This window comes from Equus quagga, chromosome 12 (genome assembly GCF_021613505.1).
Source record: "Equus quagga isolate Etosha38 chromosome 12, UCLA_HA_Equagga_1.0, whole genome shotgun sequence".
Lineage (NCBI taxonomy): Eukaryota > Metazoa > Chordata > Mammalia > Perissodactyla > Equidae > Equus > Equus quagga.
In genome coordinates, this window is record NC_060278.1 from 92,941,930 (window position 1) to 92,963,857 (window position 21,928).

General features: G+C 51.9%; 2 protein-coding genes across 10 annotated transcripts in view; one reads left to right on the forward strand and one right to left on the reverse strand.

Annotated features, from left to right (window-relative positions):
- PLCG1 (phospholipase C gamma 1) overlaps window positions 1–9,891 on the forward strand; it is a 35,046-nt gene extending 25,155 nt beyond the window's left edge. For 2 of the 3 annotated variants that reach the window (XM_046679556.1, XM_046679557.1), the window contains 18 exons: window positions 45–146; window positions 227–414; window positions 724–924; window positions 1,003–1,122; window positions 1,218–1,398; window positions 2,375–2,452; window positions 3,320–3,423; window positions 3,650–3,746; window positions 4,033–4,102; window positions 4,577–4,734; window positions 5,390–5,486; window positions 5,650–5,874; window positions 5,953–6,101; window positions 6,993–7,107; window positions 7,227–7,388; window positions 7,490–7,578; window positions 7,671–7,858; window positions 8,048–9,891. In XM_046679556.1, the coding sequence (XP_046535512.1) occupies window positions 45–146; window positions 227–414; window positions 724–924; window positions 1,003–1,122; window positions 1,218–1,398; window positions 2,375–2,452; window positions 3,320–3,423; window positions 3,650–3,746; window positions 4,033–4,102; window positions 4,577–4,734; window positions 5,390–5,486; window positions 5,650–5,874; window positions 5,953–6,101; window positions 6,993–7,107; window positions 7,227–7,388; window positions 7,490–7,578; window positions 7,671–7,858; window positions 8,048–8,090 (2,367 nt within the window). In that variant the 3' untranslated portion in view covers window positions 8,091–9,891. The remainder of the gene's footprint in view (window positions 1–44; window positions 147–226; window positions 415–723; window positions 925–1,002; window positions 1,123–1,217; window positions 1,399–2,374; window positions 2,453–3,319; window positions 3,424–3,649; window positions 3,747–4,032; window positions 4,103–4,576; window positions 4,735–5,389; window positions 5,487–5,649; window positions 5,875–5,952; window positions 6,102–6,992; window positions 7,108–7,226; window positions 7,389–7,489; window positions 7,579–7,670; window positions 7,859–8,047) is intronic. The other variant, XM_046679558.1, reaches the window with a different exon arrangement.
- Window positions 9,892–13,705: 3,814 nt separating this feature from the next.
- ZHX3 (zinc fingers and homeoboxes 3) overlaps window positions 13,706–21,928 on the reverse strand; it is a 132,642-nt gene continuing 124,419 nt past the window's right edge. For 3 of the 7 annotated variants that reach the window (XM_046679562.1, XM_046679560.1, XM_046679559.1), the window contains exon 4: window positions 13,706–20,160. In XM_046679562.1, the coding sequence (XP_046535518.1) occupies window positions 20,150–20,160 (11 nt within the window). In that variant the 3' untranslated portion in view covers window positions 13,706–20,149. The remainder of the gene's footprint in view (window positions 20,161–21,928) is intronic. The other 4 variants (XR_006891177.1, XR_006891174.1, XR_006891176.1 and 1 more) reach the window with 4 other exon arrangements.

Here is a 21,928-nt window from a genome sequence, read left to right on the forward strand (position 1 = left end):
GGTGAGAGGGCTCTGTTCACCGGCCCCGCTTTGGTCTCTCCCAGGAGTGGTATCCCCACTACTTTGTTCTGACCAGCAGCAAGATCTACTACTCTGAGGAGACCAACAGTGACCAGGGCAATGAGGATGAGGAGGAGCCCAAGGAGGTGAGGGGCCAGCCCTGGGCTGGGGGCCAGGCCAGGGTCAGAGTCACTGAATGTCTTTGCTGTCACCCTCCCTTTCCCAGACCAGCGGCAGCACAGAGCTGCACTCCAACGAGAAGTGGTTCCATGGGAAGCTCGGGGCAGGACGGGACGGGCGGCACATCGCCGAGCGCCTGCTCACCGAGTACTGCATTGAGACCGGGGCCCCCGATGGCTCCTTCCTAGTGCGCGAGAGCGAGACCTTTGTGGGCGACTACACCCTCTCTTTCTGGTAACCCACTCCCAGTGCGTGTGCTTGTGGATATGGCACCACCAGAGATAGCTGTGGTCCAGTTTGTTTTTGTTCCAGGCTTTCATGTGAAACATCATTTCATCATGTGCATATGCGTCGTACACACACACACCTGTGCACGTGTGCACATACCTAATTTTTTGGTTAGTGTGAGGCACCCCTCCTATAGGGGTACTTGAGCTCCTTAGGAGGTTTGCCTCCCTCTTTGAGACTTGGTGCTTCGCTTGGGGTGGAGCATGGTGTTCAGGGCTTGGGCCTGCTTCTCACTGCCTCCCTATCTTCCCTCAGGCGGAACGGGAAAGTCCAGCACTGCAGGATCCACTCTCGGCAGGATGCTGGGACCCCCAAGTTCTTCTTAACAGACAACCTCGTCTTTGACTCCCTCTATGACCTCATCACACACTACCAGCAGGTGCCCCTGCGCTGCAATGAATTTGAGATGCGCCTCTCAGAGCCTGTCCCACAGACCAATGCCCACGAGAGCAAAGAGTGAGGGAGGGGACAGGGGGTAGGGTGGGGACCTGGCTGGTGATGGCCACAGCCTGACTTGTTCCGGCCTGTCTTCAGGTGGTACCACGCAAGCCTGACCAGAGCACAGGCTGAGCACATGCTGATGCGTGTCCCCCGTGATGGTGCATTCCTGGTGCGGAAACGGAATGAGCCCAACTCTTACGCCATATCCTTCCGGTGAGGGCTGTGGCCCTGGGGTGCTGCATGTGGTACAGGGCTATGCCTGGGTCTGGGCTGCCCTGACCCTGTATGATTGTTCTGTCTTTGTCAAGGGCCGAGGGCAAGATTAAGCATTGCCGTGTCCAGCAGGAGGGCCAGACTGTGATGCTGGGCAACTCGGAGTTTGACAGCCTCGTTGACCTCATCAGCTACTATGAGAAGCATCCACTGTACCGCAAGATGAAACTGCGCTATCCCATCAACGAGGAGGCGCTGGAGAAGATTGGCACAGCTGTGAGGGCCTGGTGGTTAAGGGGGCATGGCATAGGCAGGGGAGAGACCAGCGTGGCCCTCCAGAAACTCCCAGGCTAGCTGCTGGGCAGGCCCGGAGTCTAACAGTTACAGGGTAATCTGGATGTACGGGACAGAGAGGCCTGGGGTATTTATTATAGGAGCTCTTATGAGGGCCATTTAGGCCCACTGGGCGCCAGGAAGGTGTCCTAGAGGGAGTGACGTCTGAGTTGTGTCTACAAAGATGGACACGAGTTAGGCAGGTGAAGAGGTATCAGATGAGCATTTAAGCAGAGAGATCCCCGTGAGTCAAGGTGTGAAGTGAGGAGGTCCTGGAGCTCACACAGGGAAAGGGTAGGTCCGAGGCTGGAGGCTTGTCCCCAGGGCAGGGGACAGTAGGCTCCAGAAGTGTGGTTGTGGAGGGCAGAGCTACAAGGGTGAGACCAGTGAGGAAAGAAGGCAGGACTGATGGTGCAGGGGGCGATGAGGGCTCTGGACTAGGGTCGTGGGCTTGGACGGAAGGAAAGAGTCCAGGATGCAAGGTCCACTTGAGACTCTTCTTCTCAATGGACACAGGTGGCCAGGGAGAGGATGGCCATCCACTGGGGGCTCAGAGTTGGAGGGGGCTCAGCAGTGAACGAGTGAGCCACTGAACAAGAACACTGAATGTGTGGTGTCTGGGAGGCTCGCTACAGATATCTCAGAAACAGTTTGGGTCTCCAGAAACAGATAGCGATTTTAGAATCGTGGGGTGGACCTCAAGGGTAAGAACGTGGAGAGAGGAAGGCATGAGGCCAGGTCCCTCAGGCCATCCCCACTGAGGTTGGGGGACCCTGGTGGACCAGGTGCCAGTGAAGGGGGAGACTTTGCCACCTGGTGAGGAAAACCAGGTAGGGGCCAGCCGCACTGGTAGGGGAGGAGGGCACATGGAATCCAGCATCTCTGGCAATTAACATATCCCATTCTGTCCTGTTTCCAGGAGCCTGACTACGGGGCCCTGTATGAGGGACGCAACCCTGGCTTCTATGTGGAAGCAAACCCTATGCCGACTTTCAAGGTACAGCCTCGGGCCTCTGGGCACAGGAAGCTGAGGAGGGTCCCCTGCTGCTTGGGGCTTGCATCTCTCTGCTCAGGGCCCATCTGTGGTCTTTGTGGAGAAGTGGTGTTTGTGGTTTTCCGAGGCCCAAGAGGTTGTGAGAGATGTGTGGTTGGTGTACGACCGCAGCTTTCCCGGGGCCGACCCCTCCCCAACGCTGTCCCTGGGGGTCAGCACTGACCCTTCCAGACTATTTCCTGGGTATCCCCCATTTCCTCCCTGGGCAGCAGCAGGCTAGGGGTGGGGCACACCGGCCAGAAAACTTAGTTCTTTGTCCCTCAGTCCCTCACCTCATGGAGATCTGTCAGACGGGATCTTCCTCTTTTTGCCTTGTTCTCTAAGGAGTACGGAGCTGGGCCCTATTCCTCACCCCCTTCCCTCAGCAGCCAGGGAACCTGGGAGAAGCTTCCTCCTTCTACTTTCTAGAGGAGAAATGATGGGATCCCAGCCATGCCCATAGGCTTCCAGGTCCCAGGGGAGGCACTCAGGGCACCTGCGGACACTCCCTTCCTGGCCTACCAGCCCTGACTTCGAGGGGCAGATCCAAGGTTCCCCCTGTGGCCAGGCAGGGCTTGCAAGATTCCACCTTGATCCTGAGGAGCTTCCGTGTCAGAGGCCCTGGCTCTGTCCCTGGTCACATCTGTCCTGGAGCCTCCTGCTGGGCCAGTAGTGAGGGCTGTAAGTAGGGCGCGTTGCCGGCAGTGCCACCTCCTGCCACCTGAGCCCTGGCTGGGAAGTCCAACCACACGTGTGCACACGTGGGCCCTGATGCTAGGAGAGTGGCGAGGAGGGACTGTCTGCTTTAACCGGTACTTCTCACCTCTGCAGTGTGCAGTTAAAGCCCTCTTTGACTACAAGGCCCAGAGAGAGGATGAGCTGACTTTCACCAAGAGTGCCATCATCCAGAATGTGGAGAAGCAAGAGGGAGGCTGGTGAGCCCTGGTTCCTGGGCCTGGAGAGCCTGGGGTGTGGTGGGCCGGGAGGCACAGGGCCCTGCATGTGCCCCCAGTGACGTATGTTTGCTGGTTGTCCGTCCCACACGTGTACCAGTAGTGCCTCCCTTGGCCTGGCTTAGGTGTGGGGGCCCCCAACAAGGGATACCCTTCTCGTGGGAGTTTGGGGTGGTTGCTGGGGGTCAGCACCTTGTGCCTTCCACAGGTGGCGAGGGGACTATGGTGGGAAGAAGCAGCTGTGGTTCCCATCCAACTACGTGGAAGAAATGGTCAGTCCAGCGGCCCTGGAGCCTGAAAGGGAGGTGAGACCAAAGCTACATTGGTGGGACAGGATTCCCATCCTCAGAGTCTCTTCTCATGCACACACGCATCACACACAGTGTCAGGCGTGCCTGTGCATGCACAGCCTCCCATCACATGCGGTCCAGGCATACCCCCTGTGCTGTCCATGATGTCTGACATACACGTGCTGTGTTTATGTAGTCATGTGTACACTGGTAAGATGTATTTGTCGCACACACATAGACATCCCGTCACACATGTATACAGCAGACATGCTGACGCTCTTGTGGGCTTTGATTCCCACAGCACTTGGACGAGAACAGCCCTCTGGGGGACTTGCTGCGGGGGGTCTTGGATGTGCCAGCTTGTCAGATTGGTGAGCACCCATCCCTTCTCTTGTCCATTGTCCCTTGAGGGAAGAAGCCAATGGCTGGACCCCCAAAGGCTGCCCTCACTCTGACTCTCCCCATACTTGGACACCTCTGGCTCCCTTCTTCACCCTCAGCTTTGACCCCTGCATGCTCACCCTGTGCCAGGCACTAATGGGTTGGGTCACGGGGTGCGACAGAGGCTTGGAGACGGGGTGGGCAAGGGCCCATGGCCCAGGTTAGAGGCCTGAGTCAGACAATCCTGGGTTTGAGCCCTGGCCCACCACTCCCAGCAGTGACTTGTCTCTGAGCTACAGCGTCCTCAGGTGTAAAATGGGCTTGGCAGAGCATGACCACCCCCCTCACTGGGTGTGGGAAGGAGGATAGGTAATGAGAGAACTCATTTGAGCCGCTGCCTGGTGTGTGGAGTGGGGGACATAGAAATGCTTGTGGCCAGCTCTCGTCTTCTCTCGCTCTCCCAGCCATCCGTCCTGAGGGCAAGAACAACCGGCTCTTCGTCTTCTCCATCAGCATGGCGTCCATGGCACACTGGTCCCTGGATGTTGCTGCTGACTCTCAGGAGGAGCTGCAGGACTGGGTGAAAAAGATCCGAGAAGTGGCCCAGACCGCAGATGCCAGGGTGAGAACCTTCTGGAGCCCGTGGGGGTGCTCGTGGGGCTGCTGGGTGGGCAGCATGTGAGCCTGTTGGGTGGCTGAGGCCTGTAGGACCCCACAGTAATGGAGCAGCCGCAGGTGTGCAGCCACAGCCCCCACCTCTAGGCAGGGATCCAGAAGAAACAGACATGTAGACAGTTGAGTTTGAGATATTTGTGGGACATCCAAGTGGGTCTGCTTAGTGGGCAACTGGATACATAAGGGCAGAGGTAAGAGGAGAAGTCCTGGGCTGGAGGCAGAAGTGGGTGCCCAGAGGCTTAGGAGGGATGAGGTGGTGTAAACTGCCTAAGGGAGGCTGGGTACTGAATGGTCACAAAGCATCACTGGGGAGTGCAACCAACCCTAGGACTCTGAGGTGTCACTGGGGCATGATGGTGATGAGGATCCTGTCCCCTAAGAATCTTGGAGAGCAGGTGTATCCTCAGGAGTAAAGAAGAGGAAGGACAATTCCAGTGTCAGACTGAGGCCAGAGGGCCCTTGTTTACTGTCCAGTGGAGTCTGGAAGGGGAGGAGGAAGGGCCCAGAGTACCCGCAGTGTGGGCATGCCCAAGGCTGGCAGGGGCTTCCTTCTTCTGGACGGGGCTCTAGCCTGGGCTGCAGGGCCTTCTGTGTGTCACCAGCTCACTGAGGGGAAGATGATGGAACGGAGGAAGAAGATTGCCCTGGAGCTCTCCGAGCTTGTTGTCTACTGCCGACCTGTTCCTTTTGATGAAGAGAGTAAGTGCCAAGGCTCAGGCAGGGTGTGCGTGTATTTGGGTGCCCTCCATGGTAGACACAAGAAGAGTGTTTAGTCCCTCTATACGGGAGTTGGGGGAGCTGACCCTCCAGTAACTCCCTGGGTGGGTAGGCTCTCTGTAAGTGTTCTCCCTGTTTGGCCCAGAGATTGGCACAGAACGTGCATGCTACCGGGACATGTCATCCTTTCCGGAAACCAAGGCTGAGAAATATGTGAACAAGGCCAAAGGCAAGAAGTTCCTCCAGTACAACCGGCTCCAGCTCTCCCGCATCTACCCCAAGGGCCAGCGGCTGGACTCCTCCAATTACGATCCCTTGCCCATGTGGATCTGTGGCAGTCAGCTGGTGGCCCTCAACTTCCAGACCCCAGGTGAGGAGGTGCCCTGTGGGATGGGGTGGGGCATTGCCGGTGGTTGAGCTGGAGGCTGCTATAATCTGGCTCTTCCAGACAAGCCTATGCAGATGAACCAGGCCCTCTTCATGGCCGGCGGGCACTGTGGCTACGTGCTGCAGCCAAGCACCATGCGGGACGAGGCCTTCGACCCCTTTGACAAGAGCAGCCTCCGTGGGCTAGAGCCATGCGCCATCTGCATCGAGGTGGGTGGTGCTCATCTGTGGGCTTCAGGGTGGGCAGGCAGCTGCTCCACTGGGGCTCATTTCAGGAGTCAGGACTGAGGTGCTGATTAATATGACCGGGGGGGGGGCGGCCAGTGGACTGTTCTTGAGCTTGAGGAAGACAACCGTCCTCTGAGGTGGAAAGGCAGCTACGAGTCTCTGCTGTGGTGCTGGGTTCCGAGTGGCCTGGACCAGAGGCAGCTGGGCTAAACACAGCCTGTTCTTGACACTAAGAAGTCAGGCTGTCCAGTGAGGCCAAGTCATGGGTAGCCACTGACAGGAGTAGGCAGAAGATGGGCAGGACGCTAGTGCCATTGGTGAGTCAGGGGCCTATGGGCAGGAACAAGGTAGATGGCACTTAATAGAAGAGAACAAGGCTTGAACTAGAGTGAGCCCCCTTCCCCACCCCCTTGAGGCCTCAGAGCTCTCACTCCTTTGTAGCAGTCCTTAAGTACCCTTGATGCCCCTAGTGAGAAGCTGTGACATAGGCAGCCCACTGCTCTTGGGTTCAGGGTAGGTGGGGCCTGAGCAGAGTCTGGAAGGAGGACTGAGGACAGCATGGGGTGAGCATGTGCTTCTTCCTGGAAAAGAGATTTCTGGTTTTTTCCTGGGGGGGAGGTAATTTAAATATTCCATGTTAAAACACGCATGGATTTAACATGAAGTAGAGTATAAAGACTCACATGAAAATTGTGGCCAAAGCTGAGGCTTCTTCAAATGAATTTTTGTTGGCAACGCTTTTTTTAGGGCCATGAGGGATTTAATGGGCAGTGTCCTTGGGGCCCAGCAGAGGGCGCACTGCCTCCACTGCATAGTGGAGACTTGAAAGGAGCAGAAAGGACAATCCCAGGCTCATCTTTGCCTGCCTTACAGGTGCTGGGGGCCCGGCATCTGCCGAAGAATGGCCGAGGCATTGTGTGTCCTTTTGTGGAGATTGAGGTGGCTGGAGCTGAGTATGACAGCACCAAGCAGAAGACAGAGTTTGTGGGTGAGTCAGGCTTCCCCACTCACTGTCCTCATCCTCCCAGAGGCATGAAGGTGCCTCCGCACCAGTGACCTTGTCCTCTCTCGGTGGTGCCCTGATGCCTGTTGCCCTTGCTTTCGCAGTGGACAATGGACTGAACCCCGTGTGGCCAGCCAAGCCCTTCCACTTCCAGATCAGTAACCCCGAATTCGCCTTCCTGCGCTTTGTAGTGTATGAGGAAGACATGTTTAGTGACCAGAACTTCCTGGCCCAGGCTACTTTCCCGGTGAAAGGCCTGAAGACAGGTGAGGACCCTTCCTAGAGACAATGTCCCCGTGATCTGGCTGGTGAGGGGGGCCTTGCTTGGCTCCCTCCTGGGCTGAGGGATAGGCCTTCCTCCTCCTAGGATATAGAGCGGTGCCTTTGAAAAACAACTACAGTGAGGACCTGGAGCTGGCCTCCCTGCTCGTCAAGATCGACGTTTTCCCTGCCAAGGTAACTGCAGCAGGGTGGGGTGAGAACCGGGCGGCAGCCCCGTGACATGCAGGGGAGTCACTGACCTCTCGTGCACTTGGCCCTTGTTGAAGCAGGAGAACGGCGACCTCAGTCCCTTCAGTGGTACGTCCCTGCGGGAACGGGGCTCTGATGCCTCGGGCCAGCTGTTTCATGGCCGGGCCCGGGAAGGCTCCTTTGAAGCCCGCTACCAGCAGCCATTTGAGGACTTTCGCATCTCCCAGGAGCACCTTGCAGACCATTTTGACAGTCGGGAACGAAGGTGAGGGGGATGGAGGGTAGGTAGCCAGTGTGCACGTGAAGGAAAGGGTGCTGGAGAGACAGGAACGAGTGGCTCAGTCCTTCTTTGGTACCTCTCCTTGGTAGAAGAGTTATAATTATCTGGTTTGGAGCTGTCCCGTGGGGCTATAAGGCCCTGCTGCCAATAAGGACACTCTTCCCTTCTGTCCAGGGCCCCACGAAGGACTCGGGTCAACGGAGACAATCGCCTCTAGTTGTGTCCCAGCCTCGTTGAGAGCAGCGGGTGCTGTGCGCCTCACAGAACGCCGTGAACTGGGTTCTTTGGAAGTGGGCTGCCGTGGCACCCTTCCTGGTCTTGCAGCCTGGCGCCTGGATTCCAGCAGTGAATGCTAGACAAAAACCAAGCCATTAATGAGATGTATTACTGTTTTGGGCCTCCACACCCCAGCTCTGGGTGAAGGCAAAAACTGTCCTGTGTCTCGCATTAAGCACACATCTGGCCCTGACTTCTGGAGATGGATCCTTCCATCTTGTGGGGCCAGGACCACGGCTGCAGCCCCTTGGAGAGGGAGGCTGCTGCAGCCAGCGGCGCAGGAGGCTGAGAGGAGCCATTGACGTTCCTGAGAGAGGAAGAGGAGCAGCAGCCTTGCTGGACCAGGGAAACAAAGTTTACATTGTCCTGTAGCTTTAAAACCACAGCCAGGCAGGGTGGGAGGGCAGATGCCCCCACAGTCTGGCCTTGGAGCCAGGGTGGAAGAGCACAGGGCCTGCCTGGAGAGGGGCTCTGCCTGCCCAAAGAGGACAGCACAGCACAAGGGCACATTGCCCACGGCTGGGAACACTACCCAGCCTGAAAGATACAGGGGATCATGTTAAAAATAGCAGTATTGGGCAGCCCAGCCGCTGCACAAGGGGCCAGAGGAGGAGGTGGCTGAGCCTTAGGGTGCCACCTGGAGCAAGGACAGCAGCAACTCGGAGCCATGGGAGGATGAGGGCCAGAGCTGGGTGTACTGCTCCAGGCTGCACTGTTGCCCAGAGCCAGGGTGCGATCTGATGCCAACACCCTGGACGTGAGCCTGGAGGACCTGCTCACCAGGGTGGACAAGTTTGTGGGCGTGCTACATGGCGACTTCTCCCACGTCGTCATCAGGGGTGTGCCTCGAGTTTACATGAAGGCCACCTGGATGAGATGCGGCAGGTCTACAGCAAGATGGACAGCCTTTGTCAGAATGATTGGCGTCAGCGTGGCCAGAGTGGAGAAGCAAGTCACCAAGGCAGAGGCTGAGCTGGGGATGTTCCCCAGTACATTCAGGAAACTCCTGCACACAGTCAACGTACCCTCCTTCAGCAAGGCGCCCTCCAGCAGGCCCCAGCAGACCAGCTACGAACCCCCGTCTTGTTCCGGACCAAAGACCACTTTCCCTTGTTGCAGTGAAAGACCTTGGGTGTGAGTCTGCTAGCCAACACTGCAAGAGGACGCTGAGATTATCTCGAGTATTAAATCCATTGAAAATCCTACTAATAGACATCCATGATGTTGGAGAGTATGGAATTTTACAGTTTATTTTTTGCACACCCTATTTCTCACTGTCTTCATTATTTCACGTAGGATGTATGATTTTCTATGTCTTCCACTTCTAACCTGAAAGCTGCTTGGTGGGGGGACTGGAGAAGCAAAATGGATCTGTGCGCTGTGGCAGAACTGTTATTTTTATGGATTTTACAGCTCAACTAACAGTGTTACCTTTTCAAAATTTATATATACTCCTAAAGCCTTGTTATTATTTGATCCTAATAGTGATTCAGTTTTCTATAGCTTACTTTTAGGGTAGATGGTAAATTATTTAACATTATATTAAACTTTCCATATCATGGATAGTAAACCGAAGGAAATTATACAATTTCTGAGAAAATGTATTGATTTATTTAAACTAATTCTGAAGTTGTATTTGAAAATATGACCTCACAATCTTAATTTGTCCATAGCAAACATGTCTATATATGGTTGCAACATTTGGTTTATAATTTAAATATTAATAAAGGTTTTAAATTTTATTGGAAAAGCTTTTCTTCTGAAAAGGACTTTAAAAAAAAAAAAAAGGCAGTATTATTTTTCTTCTCAGTGGTATTGTAACTGAGTTATTTACGCCTGCTCCTTACCCTTGGAGGGAAACCTTGGAGCAGAGCCTTTGAGAGAGTGGCAGGTGGGCTGCCCGTGTTGGAAGGGGTTCAATTTGGGATGTTAAGGCACTGTCAGGGATGGGGTAGTGGGGCAGGAAGAGAAGAAACAGCAAAGCCTATTCTGGTGAGGTGGTTTTTTCTGTTTGGGGTTTTTTGAGGCAAAGAAGACTCACTCAGTATTTTATCCCTTAGGAAGGAAAGCGGGATTGAGGAGTTGCCTGCCTTGTGGGCAGGTGAGGGGACAGGCAGGCAGGTGCTGAGTGAAGCTGCTTCACTTATGGCAATTTCTGTCTAGCAGGTAAAAAGATCCAAAGGAGGAGCTGGAAAGGCTGGGAAGGCAGTCCCACTCGTAAGGACAGAGGCTGGGGTCCAGGCCTCTGGGCACAAAGGTGCCTCATGGATGGCCAGCATTCAGCGCACACAAATCCACTGCCCATGTTTGGGGTCAGGGTCGGCCATTTGCTAGTTCTGCTCCCCTGTTAAGGGCTGACTGCTAAATAAATCATCTTTATGCCCTTTTTTCTTTAACTTGTGTGCTCTTTGGGGGGACTCAAGAAAGCCTATTGTCTGGAGACTTAACTAGGGCCAACTGCCTGGTAGTTATTCTGCAATAGAAGCAGGTAGGAAGTTTTGGGTAACTTCCCAGGTCAAGCAGATCTTTCTTTCCTCCTCTGGGCTACAAAAAGGTTTGAGGCCACCCTCCCCTCCAGCTTGTCCACCGAGGGCGTGACTGGGCAGAGTGCAGCCTGCCTGGGAGCAAGCCCAGGTTTCCAGGGCCAGCCAGCTTTGGCAGTGAGCAGGAAGCAACCAGAGTCCTTTCCCAGTTCCACAGAGAACTCTCTGTTCCAAAAAAAAAATGGAGCACTCAAATGTTTGTTGGTTGCTGGGTGCCACTCTGGTGGCCTCTATACCTTGTAACCAAAATCTCTGTACCCAGAACATGGTTAAAAAGGCCTTGTTCTTCCCTTCCTGTGGCTCTGTTTTCATAGTGGTCTGCGTTGGTATGGATCAAAAATGATGGCACACAGATAAAGAGTGCCTGCCTGATGGACAGATGGGTGGGTGGGGATAGGCATAAAAAGCCAGCCCAGGGAGCCTGAGATCTGTCATTGAAGAGATGCAGGTGAATGTAATCAGTTGGTACTTAAAATGGTAATTAGTATACCCCTGGTGTGATAATACATATACCAAAGCATGGTTGGTGGCTTTGGAGAGACCAGGATTTTTCGTTTTTTTTTTAAGACAAGCCCAAGGTGGATTTAGAGTTGTAAGTTCAGAGCATCCCTTTCCTATACGACGAGTCAGACCAAAGGTATACATATTTCCCAGTTCACAGATCTGGGGCCAGTCCTGGTCCTTTGTAGGCCTCTCTGAGCATCACCAACTTGGAGAACTGGGATCAGCTTAAAGAATTTCCTGTCATCCACTGAACTAGATACAATAGCCAGTATCAGACAGTGCCGTTGCTCAGGTTCCTGCTCGCCCCTTGGCTTTCTTCCTACAGCTTCATGGTCCTACTGAGAGACAGGAGGGTAGTCTGTTCCTTGGGACAAGAAGGTGGTGGGTAGAAATTAACCTGGGCTTCCCTGATTCATGTTTTCCTGCTCCAAATTCTTATGGTCAGGAGAGAGGTTTTCTCATCAGCAAAAGAAGAAGTTCTGTGCTGGCTGTTCGGTTAGAGGCCCATCTATGTCGTCATAAAACATCCCTGGCTTGCTGGTGTTGACCACTTTAATTTTAATCAGAACACACCTCCATTTACTGAACAAGTGTCTTTCTGGAGCGTGAGCTGGGAACAGCTCTGCCATCCCTAAGGCAGCTTCACACGGTGGCCCACCTTTCTCTAGGCTCTCCTACAACACTGCCGTTGCCTTTCCTTGCCAATGTCTAGATCATTCTTCCTACTAGAAAACACGACTCTCAGTCAAAGAGATTCACAGATCAGTTTTCACCTCAAATTCCTCGAGACACACCTGACGATTTTTGGCCCAGGAGGCCCAGCAAGTATATGGAGCTGGGGAGAGCCCCTCACTTGGGACTGAATGTCGGCCAGAGGCGGGGAGTTGCTTGCCTCAAACCATGCAAACAGGCCACGTCCCTCAGTGTGACAGCTTTGGCTGGCACCGCCTTCCACCCCCTGGGTTATGCATCACCTGAAAAGCTTCTAAAAATTACTGGTGCCTGGGGTCCTAGCACAGGTTTTTTCAAAACCTCAGGTGATCAGGGTTGAGAACCTCCAATTTTAGCAGAGGAAACCAAAAGAGCAGAGTGGGGGAGAGGAAGTCAGTGGTACCAGGGGCAAAGGCAAGAAGTGGACTGGCTCCTTTGCAGGGTCCTCTCTCCTGTCATCATCAACAGGAACTGAGTCTGGCTGGCCAACAGATCAGGGACAAGTAGACTGGGTTCAAAGAGGCAGGCCTTAATTTTCACCCAGGGGACACCCGCGTACACACAGCACTGCTTACAATGTCAGGGGCTTTCTGCAGCCTGATCATAGGACTCGGGTGAAGAACTCACTCTAAAGGCTGCCCTGCGGGGAGAAGGCAAGAGCAATTTCCGATCTCAGTTGAGGGTATTGCCATTAACAAAGAACTGTGGCCGTGAGCAGAGAGGGCACATCTTGAACATTGCCTGAAGGCTGAGCCTGGGGCTAGAAACTCACTTGTCTTTCAACTTGAGCCCATCATCTCTCACCATTTCAGTTCTGCTGAGGAAGAATACTGTAACTAGTATCAGGTTATCCCACCAAACTAGCTCAAGGAACAGAACAAGGGCACGCCTCCTTCACATTCCCATTAAACAGATCAAGCCCTATGTCAGCCTGTAAGTCCTCTTCACTGGGTCATCCTCTGATAGTCCCCAGGGGACTCATGCCCAGGGGTCAGTCGAGTTCTGTTCCCTGCCTGGAGGCCACTGCAGCTGTCCCAAGGAAGCCCACAGCAAACCCCTGCTGGCCTCTACTGCAACTCCATCCACAGTTGTGCCCCAAGCGAGCCACTAGCTGAGTCTGCACTCACGATGGGGGTCAGAAGATTGGCTTCAGGGTTCCACACCAGGCCGGTCTAGCTCCCAAGGACTTGCATTTTAGATTCAACACAAAGCTGCTTCCTCCAGACTTAAGTTGGCCTCCAGAAGGGCCAAGTCAGGAACACACCCTGGTGTCCACCTGGGATCAGAATCACTGGCCTGCCTTGGTATGTCTCTGCCCCAGGTGATTTTATTTCAGAGGTCCCTTTTTCCTTCTGTCACAGGTCCTTACAGTCATCCCAACAAGATTCAATTGCTTTGACTCTTAGACGTTGGGCTTTTAATCCTTGGGTCCTTATGCATATTCGCCAACCCCTGCTTAGCAAATGACAAGCTCTGCTTCTCAGTACTTTTCTCACAGGAAAAGAAAAAGACTTGCCAGTATCCTCTCACCACATACCTCATGACTCCAGGTTTGACTCAGTTTGCCCTTGTCTATTTAGCATAATTTCTAAAACATCTCAATTCTTTCTCGTCAAAGCCATTACAGTGGACCCAGCAGTGTAGGAGACAGGCGAGTTGGAATTTTCCTGAAGTGGGCCGAGGGAAACTACCCACTCATCCAACCAAGTTTAAGGTCAGTCTTGCCTACAGAATAAATCATAAGTGAAGTGATTTTAGCTTTTTTTCTGGTTCCCCCACAAAATAAAGTCAGCAGATGTGAAATGTATTTACGTTTTTATTTAGGAACAATCAAAAGATATGAAGTACCATTTCGGCCCATTTCAAATTGTACAAGCAGTTTGTCCCTGTTCCCCTCCCTTATCCAAATCCACAGATACAAAATTTAGGAAATGTGCAATTTGCATCTTAGAAATAGCAGCATCCCCACAGGGGACCTCGTGAGGCCTGGAGAGACAGCCCAAAAGAGGACAACCCACTCCTCCCACCTCAGCACAGCCAGGGTCCAAAGGCAAGTTCCATCTTTCTATTAAAAACATTTACCCAGGATACAGAATTCCTGTTCCACCCAGGCCTAAATGAGAGTCAAAGTATGTCTCTCTCTCAATTTGGTCTCTCACACTTGGCCACTGCAGGAGGTGGGACCCCTTCACACAGTTTGGTAAAGTTTCAATTTGCCTCTGGACAAACAGAAACAGGGCAGTTGTCTCTGACTTAGCACCAAGATGATCACCTCTTCAGCTGTCTCTGGGAGACAGGAAGCACACCAACAGCACACTCCTCAACAGTCATTCCCCAGTCTGGCTTCTCAGCAGTCTGGCCCTCAGGGAACACAGGGTTTTGCTCAAGACCAGAATATAAATGGGTAGTAGAAGACGAGGAATCAGGACCGTCACGAAGGACCCTGGAGGCCTTTGGCAACCTCCCCACTTCCACAAAGACTGTGCTTGGGAAACTTTCAATGAACAATGGCCGGCCGGGGAGAGGGGAAGGTTGGCATGTTTTCTTTTTAATAACAATTATGGCACAGTCTGGCCCGTCTGACACGGCATTGAACAAAGCAGCTGCTCAGAAGCCCGCGGGAACTGCACTGCCCAGGGCTGACCACCTCTCCCCGGCCCTCGCCCAGCCTCACTGGGCAGCCTGATTACTGTGCCAGGTCCCTGCGGAGGGGCGAGCGGGCCTCTCCTGCTCAGTCAGCTCCAGTCGAGCCAGGGCTCCGCTGCCTTTCAAGCAAACTGCAAGAATGAGCTGTATGGGCAGGAAATAGGGATGAGTGACAGTGTCTCTCTTTAAATACAAAGGAAAGGATTACCAGGTACTGCGTGGGTGGATTCTTATCCTCTAACAGTGCACTCTGGGGAAAGACCAAGCACTTGCAGCTTCTTGTATTCAGTGACTCTGAACAGCCCTAATCCTTCTCATTTCCCCTTCAACTCCAGTCACATTGAGCACTTCCACATCACCCATTTATCATGGAAAGGAACACAAGCTATAAAGCATCAGCCAAGAAAAGCTATTCATTAACACACTCCAGTGCTCATGAGTGCGCACGTACACAGCAGAGCCAGTCTCCTGAAAGAGGCACTAACGGCAGGTAAACTTGGACTCCTCTCGGGTACCCTGGCTTGCCACCCGCCCTGAGTGGACAGCAGGAAGGACAATAAGAAGCCAGAAGAGAAGATGACCACAGTGCCCCCCACCACCACCCCCAAGAATGGGCCTGCTGGCTGTGCTCACCCCTCCCTCCGCTCAGTCAGCTCTGGCCCGAGCAGCAGCAGGGGCCAGGTTCTGAGGGCTGCAGAAGCCTTGGGCTGGCAACAACAAAGCAGTAACTCTACATTCTTTGTGGATCCTTGCAGTCCTGCCTTTCAAAAATCAGAGAAGCAGGTTCTGCCCCTGTCCTTGTCTGTATGGTAACCAGGGCCTGCCTAGTCCATTCCAGACTTTGGATGCTCTGGACTTTGGGCAGGTAGAATGGTTGGCTCCTGCTGGATCCAGGCTGTCATGTCTCCAGTCTGGTGAAGGACTGGGGCCCCATTCAAAGGAGAGGCTAGATTTGTAGGCAGGTCACAGAACAGCCAGTCTTGACAAGTGAGCTCAGAACTGAAGAACCAAAAGGCAGGCTCTCCATCCTCTTTAGGGCCAAGTGCTCTGTCTCTGCTCCTTTCACCTCACAGTGATGTGCAGATGCTGGGTCAACACAGAGAGAACTGGGCTTAGAGAACCCCTTCCCAGAGTGACCCGGCACTGGGAACACATAGAGATTTCAGCAGAAACGAATTCGAACCACAGCCTGTCAGTTCCATCTGGACTTAACTACTGGGCTGGGTAGCAAGCCAAGCAGCACTCATGATCACCACTTCCACCGGGCCAAAATCAAAATCCACCACTTTGTTGAGAAGTTGCTCACAGACTCCTCAGCCCTGGTGTCGCACGGCTTGGCTATTCTAAACGGGCCAGAGAAAACAGCATGGTGAGTACCTCAGACTGAAACCTTGCTCGGGGAGGGGACTTCAGGAGAAGGCTTGGGCTCCACACTCCCTGCCTTCTCAGGTGTTGGAGTTTTTCTGAGGGCAGGTGCTCCCTAAGCCACAGGAGATGGCTCCCCAAGGTCTGGGCAGGAAGGCTGGGAGGGCTGCGGCTCCTAGGGAAAGGGACCAAAGAAAGCTGACTCAGGAGACTCTGAAGAGGGGACTCCAGTGTGGAGTGAGGAGAACCGAGCCTTGTTATCCTCCTGACTCAGGCCAGCTGCTGGCTTTGGCCGGGAAGAGTTGGCTGTGCAGACCTTAACATGTGTAGAGGACTTTTCTTCTCCAGCATACAACTTGCAAATCAATGCAATACATGAAAATTTAAACTTTTTATACAAAATGCAAATCAAACCAATAATCTGCCCCTGGTAAACTCTGAGCAAGGAAAAAGGGGGAAAAACCTTTAGGAAAAGCCCAAACTCCAGGTTTGATTTTGTTTCAGATTTTCTTTTTGGCTGCTCCTCCTCTCCTGCAAAGTGCCTTTATCTACTTGGGCTGAGACATCTGACTGACAAAGCTGCTCCCATCCAAGGATTTTGGTCCAAGAAGAGAACAGGAAGACAAAGAGGCAACAGGGCTCAAGACAGGGCAGCACAAGCGGGGAGCTGTGGGAGGAGAAGTGCATAGAAACTTGAGCTCCCAACCAGAAAGACCAACGCCTACCCTCCACAGAAGGCAGCCCGGCATAGATGTCGCAGAGCCAGAGAGGAGAGGGAGGTGACACAGGACCTGTCACTGGACCACTGACTGAGCAGGATAAAACCCACAAGAGCCACATCTCAGCCTTGAGAACACAGAAACTTTCTGGCCCACCAGCCTCCCATAGCCAGCTGGGACAAGACCATTAGTACATGTGGGAGCCTACAAGGTACCACCCAACACTGCGCCCAGCTCCCACCTTTTGCTTCCAGAGAGCAGGGTGCGGGGGCCTCGGGTCAAGGCGCTTTGGTCCACCTGAACAGCTGCCAGTCTCTTCCCCAAGAAAGGAGCTCCAAGTCAAGCCATACAGTGCTACCAAACCCCAAAGTGCTGGCAAGTCGTCCAAGTAGTGCTTTCTATTTCAAGAACCCGAGATTCCTGAAAATGAGAACCATCCTCACAAATCAAAAAGCTCCTTAATAGTCAAGAATTAAAATAAGAAATCAAAATATGCAAAGTATATGTATCATAAATCCAGATTTCCTTTATCAGAATGATGATCTAGTTTTACCCATTAAAACTGGATCTACAACCCCATGTAAAAAATACAATGAACCAAACATGTACAAGACATAGGCAACAAGAAACACTGAAATATTTTACTATCTCTGACAAGTCCAAGTGCATACAGAGAAGAGAGGAAAGGTTAGTCACCTCATAAAATAGGCTTTTTCCTCAGGAGAGACTGACCCCACCTTGCCTCTCAACCCTGCAGCCCACGGACTGCCTTCTACCGAAGGCTACATCACAGAATCTAACCCTTCGGTGGTGTGCAAAACCGCAGTGATCTGTCTTGCAACAGGGCCACAGGGCTGGCTGCCGCTGTCCCCCATCTCCACTGGACTGTTGGTGCAGTCCCAATTTCCAGGCTAGTGTGGGTGTTTCTCTGTGTCCAGTTGGCTGTGTTCACAGTTTTGCACCTAAAGCCCTGGGTACCTGCTGCAACATCCCTTTAGGCTCCTGTCTCTCTCATCACCACCTCTGATCATCTTATTCTTTCAAGTATGAGGCCCAAATCCCAGTCCAACAGCACAGGAAGGAGGAGGGTCTGTCCAGTCTGCTGGGCTCCTTACCTGGGCAGTCCTGCCACTAGTGGTGTGGCCCTGGTTGTTGGGCAGGGCCAACATCTGTGAGGAAACATGCCTGCAGCACTCTAACTGCTCCACATTTTAAAGACGAGCTTTAAGGTGGCAAGGTGGGTCACTCTGTGTCCTGCATTAACTTGTCCACCATGTAATTTACTTTTTCTGTTTTGCTGTTTGGGTTGTAAATGAAATGTGAATACAAATAAAATAACCAAGAAAATCCTCTTTAAACACATAACCCTTTGGCCAGTGCATGCGGAGCTCTGGGAGTGATGCTGGCAGGGTGGCGTCTCAGACACTTGGAGATGGCTTTGTGCTGGCCGCCCAGCTGTGCCCAGTGTCCTAGCACTTCCTCCAACACAGGCTACTTTCCCCAACACCCATGTGCCACTAAGTTCCTCAAGTGTACACGTCAGATGTACATTTCATGAGTAAAGTATCAAATGAGTATCTGCACTGTATATGCATCTATATAAATTAATCCGCACGTACGTAACACTAAAGGAAAAATTCCAGGTGTCTGTTCTTTGAAGGAAGGCAATCACTCGCCGTTCTTGGCAATTCTGCAAAGAGGCCTTTGGGACTAAATAGCTTCACACCCAAAATGGAAAGGATACAAAAACAGGCTGTAAAATTTGCCAAGTCCTCACAAGTCACCTGTTTGAAACAAATAAGAGGTGGTCCCTATTGGGACAGGGAAAGCAGGAGAAGACACTTGAGAACAACAATGGTTCAAGGGCTTTTGGTTTCCAAAGAAAGCCCTCTCCTGGAAGGAAGGAGGTGCTACCACCATCTTCGTCCTCAGAGCCAAGCCAGCGAGGCGCCCTGCTGGTCCAGTTCCCTGGGAGGGGTCGGAGAGGACTGTACCTAACCCACCACCAGTGTTTCTTCCCCAAAGCCCCTGCCATCTCTCTGGGGTCTCCTAGTGCTGCCAACCCAGTCTGGGCCCAGGAGGAGTGTGCCCACAAGGCCTTGGTGCTTTGGGAAGCAGGTGCTTGACAGGAGGTGCCACATCTTTGGCTGCCCCACTCTTTACCCACTGCTCTCAGAGCAGCCAGTCTTGGGGAAATAGGGATTTACCATTTAGTACCGCTTTATAAGCAAGTTTCCCCAATGTTTCAAAGGCACCTTTTCCTCTGATTTTCTCAATTAAAAAAATGGATATGAGGGTTAAGCTAAAGTAGATAGAAATCTTGACTCCAGGTTTGGGGATATAAACGTAGAACCTTAAAAACATCCTCTCGAGGACCTGTCCGGTGATGTCCAGCACGCCAGCCAGGCCCTTGGCGTGGGGGCCAGGAACCTCCACATGCAGGTCTTTGTGCCGGAGACCACCCGGACTCCGACAGTTCCAAAAAGTCCCCGAATCCCCTCAGCTCTCACTTTTACTACTGGGCAAGTGTGGGCTTCCTTCCCAAACCACATGCAGCTTTAAAGTGAGTGTGGATAAAGGGTTCCATAAACCATGGTGGCCAAAGCTACAGGCTGTGGTTACCCACTTTTACTTTCATCCCTCACCCTTATTTCTTTTTTCAATTTTCCTCTTACTCTAAACATGCCTAGATTTAAAAAAAAAATGCGGGCACATCGGTCAGTATATTAGGCTTAACAACAAGTGTTTCTTTAGTTGATCTGATAACTGAAAAGTTATGGTCCATGATTCAAACTCCTATGAAAAAGCAGAATTACTGTAACAACTTAATAGAAAGGTAAGCATCATACACTAATCACGTAACCAGTCCAGTTTTTAAACTGCAGGGGACAGCAGCTTCTGCATGACTATCCCACAAGGCAAGGCAAGCCTGGCATGACATTTTGCTGGTCACCACTTAACGTAGCAGAGATCTCTTTGAAGGTACTGCTCTCCTCAAGGAACGCAAAGGGGGCACATGAGGGTTCCAGATGTAGTTTTGAGTGTGCTGCCCAACTGTGGAAGGTGAGGGAACACATGGCCCCAGCGATCTCCAGAGAACAGACACAGGGCATTTTCAGAGATGATGTAAAGGACAATGTACTACTTTGCTAACCAAAGTTTCTATGCAATGAAACTGTTTATAATCTGATGTTTTATTAAATGTGTATAGGTGGATTTATATGTTAAAAACTTGATTCTGTGTCTATGAATATGAAATCTGAACTATTTTATCCACTGGAAGGCAAAGGAAAGGTCCTACATTGTGGGAGGAAGAACTGACGAGAACTCTACTCTCCCTGCTTGCTCGGTGGTGGCAGGCCGAAGTTGGTGGCGGGCTCTGGGCTGTCTGCAAGGCCTGTGGAAGCTCTCGTGCGTGCCCAGCGGCCAGGCATGGGAGCGGCATGTTGGGCCCTTCCACGTGGCAGGCAGCATCCCAGACTGGCCAGTCCTTCACAGTAATCGGTTCAAATTCAGTCTGTTTCTGAGGAGAAAACACATGCCTGTCACCTCCACGTCAGCAGCCAGTTGCATAGTCCCCAGGACAGCCTAGTCCTTGCCATGCCAAAGAGGCATCACTGGCTTTGGGGACCTCTTAATTCCATGAGCAGTGCCTTCCTGCCAGCCACTCCCCTACTCTCCAGCCTGAGGGAACGTGAAGAAGGGCATATGGGTTAAGGATGTGATGCTGGCTAAATCCGGCAAGACCTCAAACTCTTCAAGGGACCACTGCCAAACCCCAGGCCTAGCAGCTTGAGCAGGAACTTGTCTTCTCTAGGCTTACTAACCCTTGATCACTTCGGCTCAGCTCCCCATGCCGCCGCTGCCGCCTCTGGAGTCCTGTCCTGATCTGCCTCATCTTGCCGTCTCCCTCCTGGCTCTCCAGAACACACTCTTCTAACATAATGGCAGCTGGGTCTAGTTTCTGAAATGTATTCTACTGATGTCTTCACTTCATTTATAACTTTCAACCCTAAAGTGAAAGTCAGGGGGGCTGCTCAGAGAGGTGCATCATCTGTGACACTTTCAGACATGGTCCTTGCATTGAGGCTGGCTGAGAAAGCTGGGAGAAACCAACTACAGATAAACAGATAAGCCCTTTCTGTACCCACGGTTATCTGCCTTGGAAAGAAGAGGACAATGCCACAATAGCATGTCCACCTGCTGCCACTCCTACTCTGTCCCACCGAGGACACCAACATTTTACTTTGTGTTAGATTTAGTAGTTGAGGGGAGCCAATGCTCATGATTCAAACCCATTCATCCCAACTCCAGGTTAGCTTTTTTAAAATAATTGTGGTAAAATATACATAACATAACTCCTCCCATTTTAACCATTTTTAAGTGTAACATTAAGTGGCATTAAGTACACTCACAATGTTGTGTAACTATCACCCTGTTTCCAGCTACTGAAGAATATAATTTAGTAAAATTTTAATTAAAAAAATAAAAGAAATTAGTTTGTTCCAGTTCCCAGCAGTCAATGCTCCTTTGCTGGCATAGCCAAAACCCGGGGTGGGCATTCCCCAGGAGCCAGGTCCAGTGCTGGAGAAGATGCTGAAGGCAACCAGCCCTGTGAGGCCAAACCTGCCTCCTGGTGCCCATGACACTCCCTGTGAGGACCTTGCTGACTCATGGGGGCCTGGAGGAAAACAAGGTCATGTCCAGAAATACCAGGCCCCAGAACCAACTTCTAAAGGTTCACAAATCAGAGAATCTGAGAATCCAGATACTTCCTCAGTTTCCACAGCCTCTTGTGAAGAGCTGAGTTACAACGCTCCTGGGCCATCCTGTGATGAGGCCTATAATGAGGAGACAAATACCTGAGGGTGGGGAAGGAAGGGAGAGGCTGGAAACTCAGGGATCAAGACCCTTGAAAATCAACACCCAGTAACTTGACTTATCTCTGGCTTAAAAACTGTCTTCAATGAAATAATCTTCTAAAGTTTTCTTTCAAGTGATCGATGATCTAGAAAAACTGAGGAACAAAATTCAAGCTTTGGATTCCAATATACATCTAAGAGGGAAGATGATTTTCCGTTACTTCCACATCAGGAAGAAATGCAATAGAAATGCAAATTATAGGATTTTCATCATTAAAGAAAAAAAAAGCACTCCATGTATGTAAGAACAATTAAAGGCTTTCTTTCCTTTGGTTTACCAATTTGAGTTGAATTTCCTCAAAAGTCCTATTGCTCTCTCCTGCCCAGTGGTTGTAGTTCTGCCTGACCCAGATGATGTTTTGGCCTCTT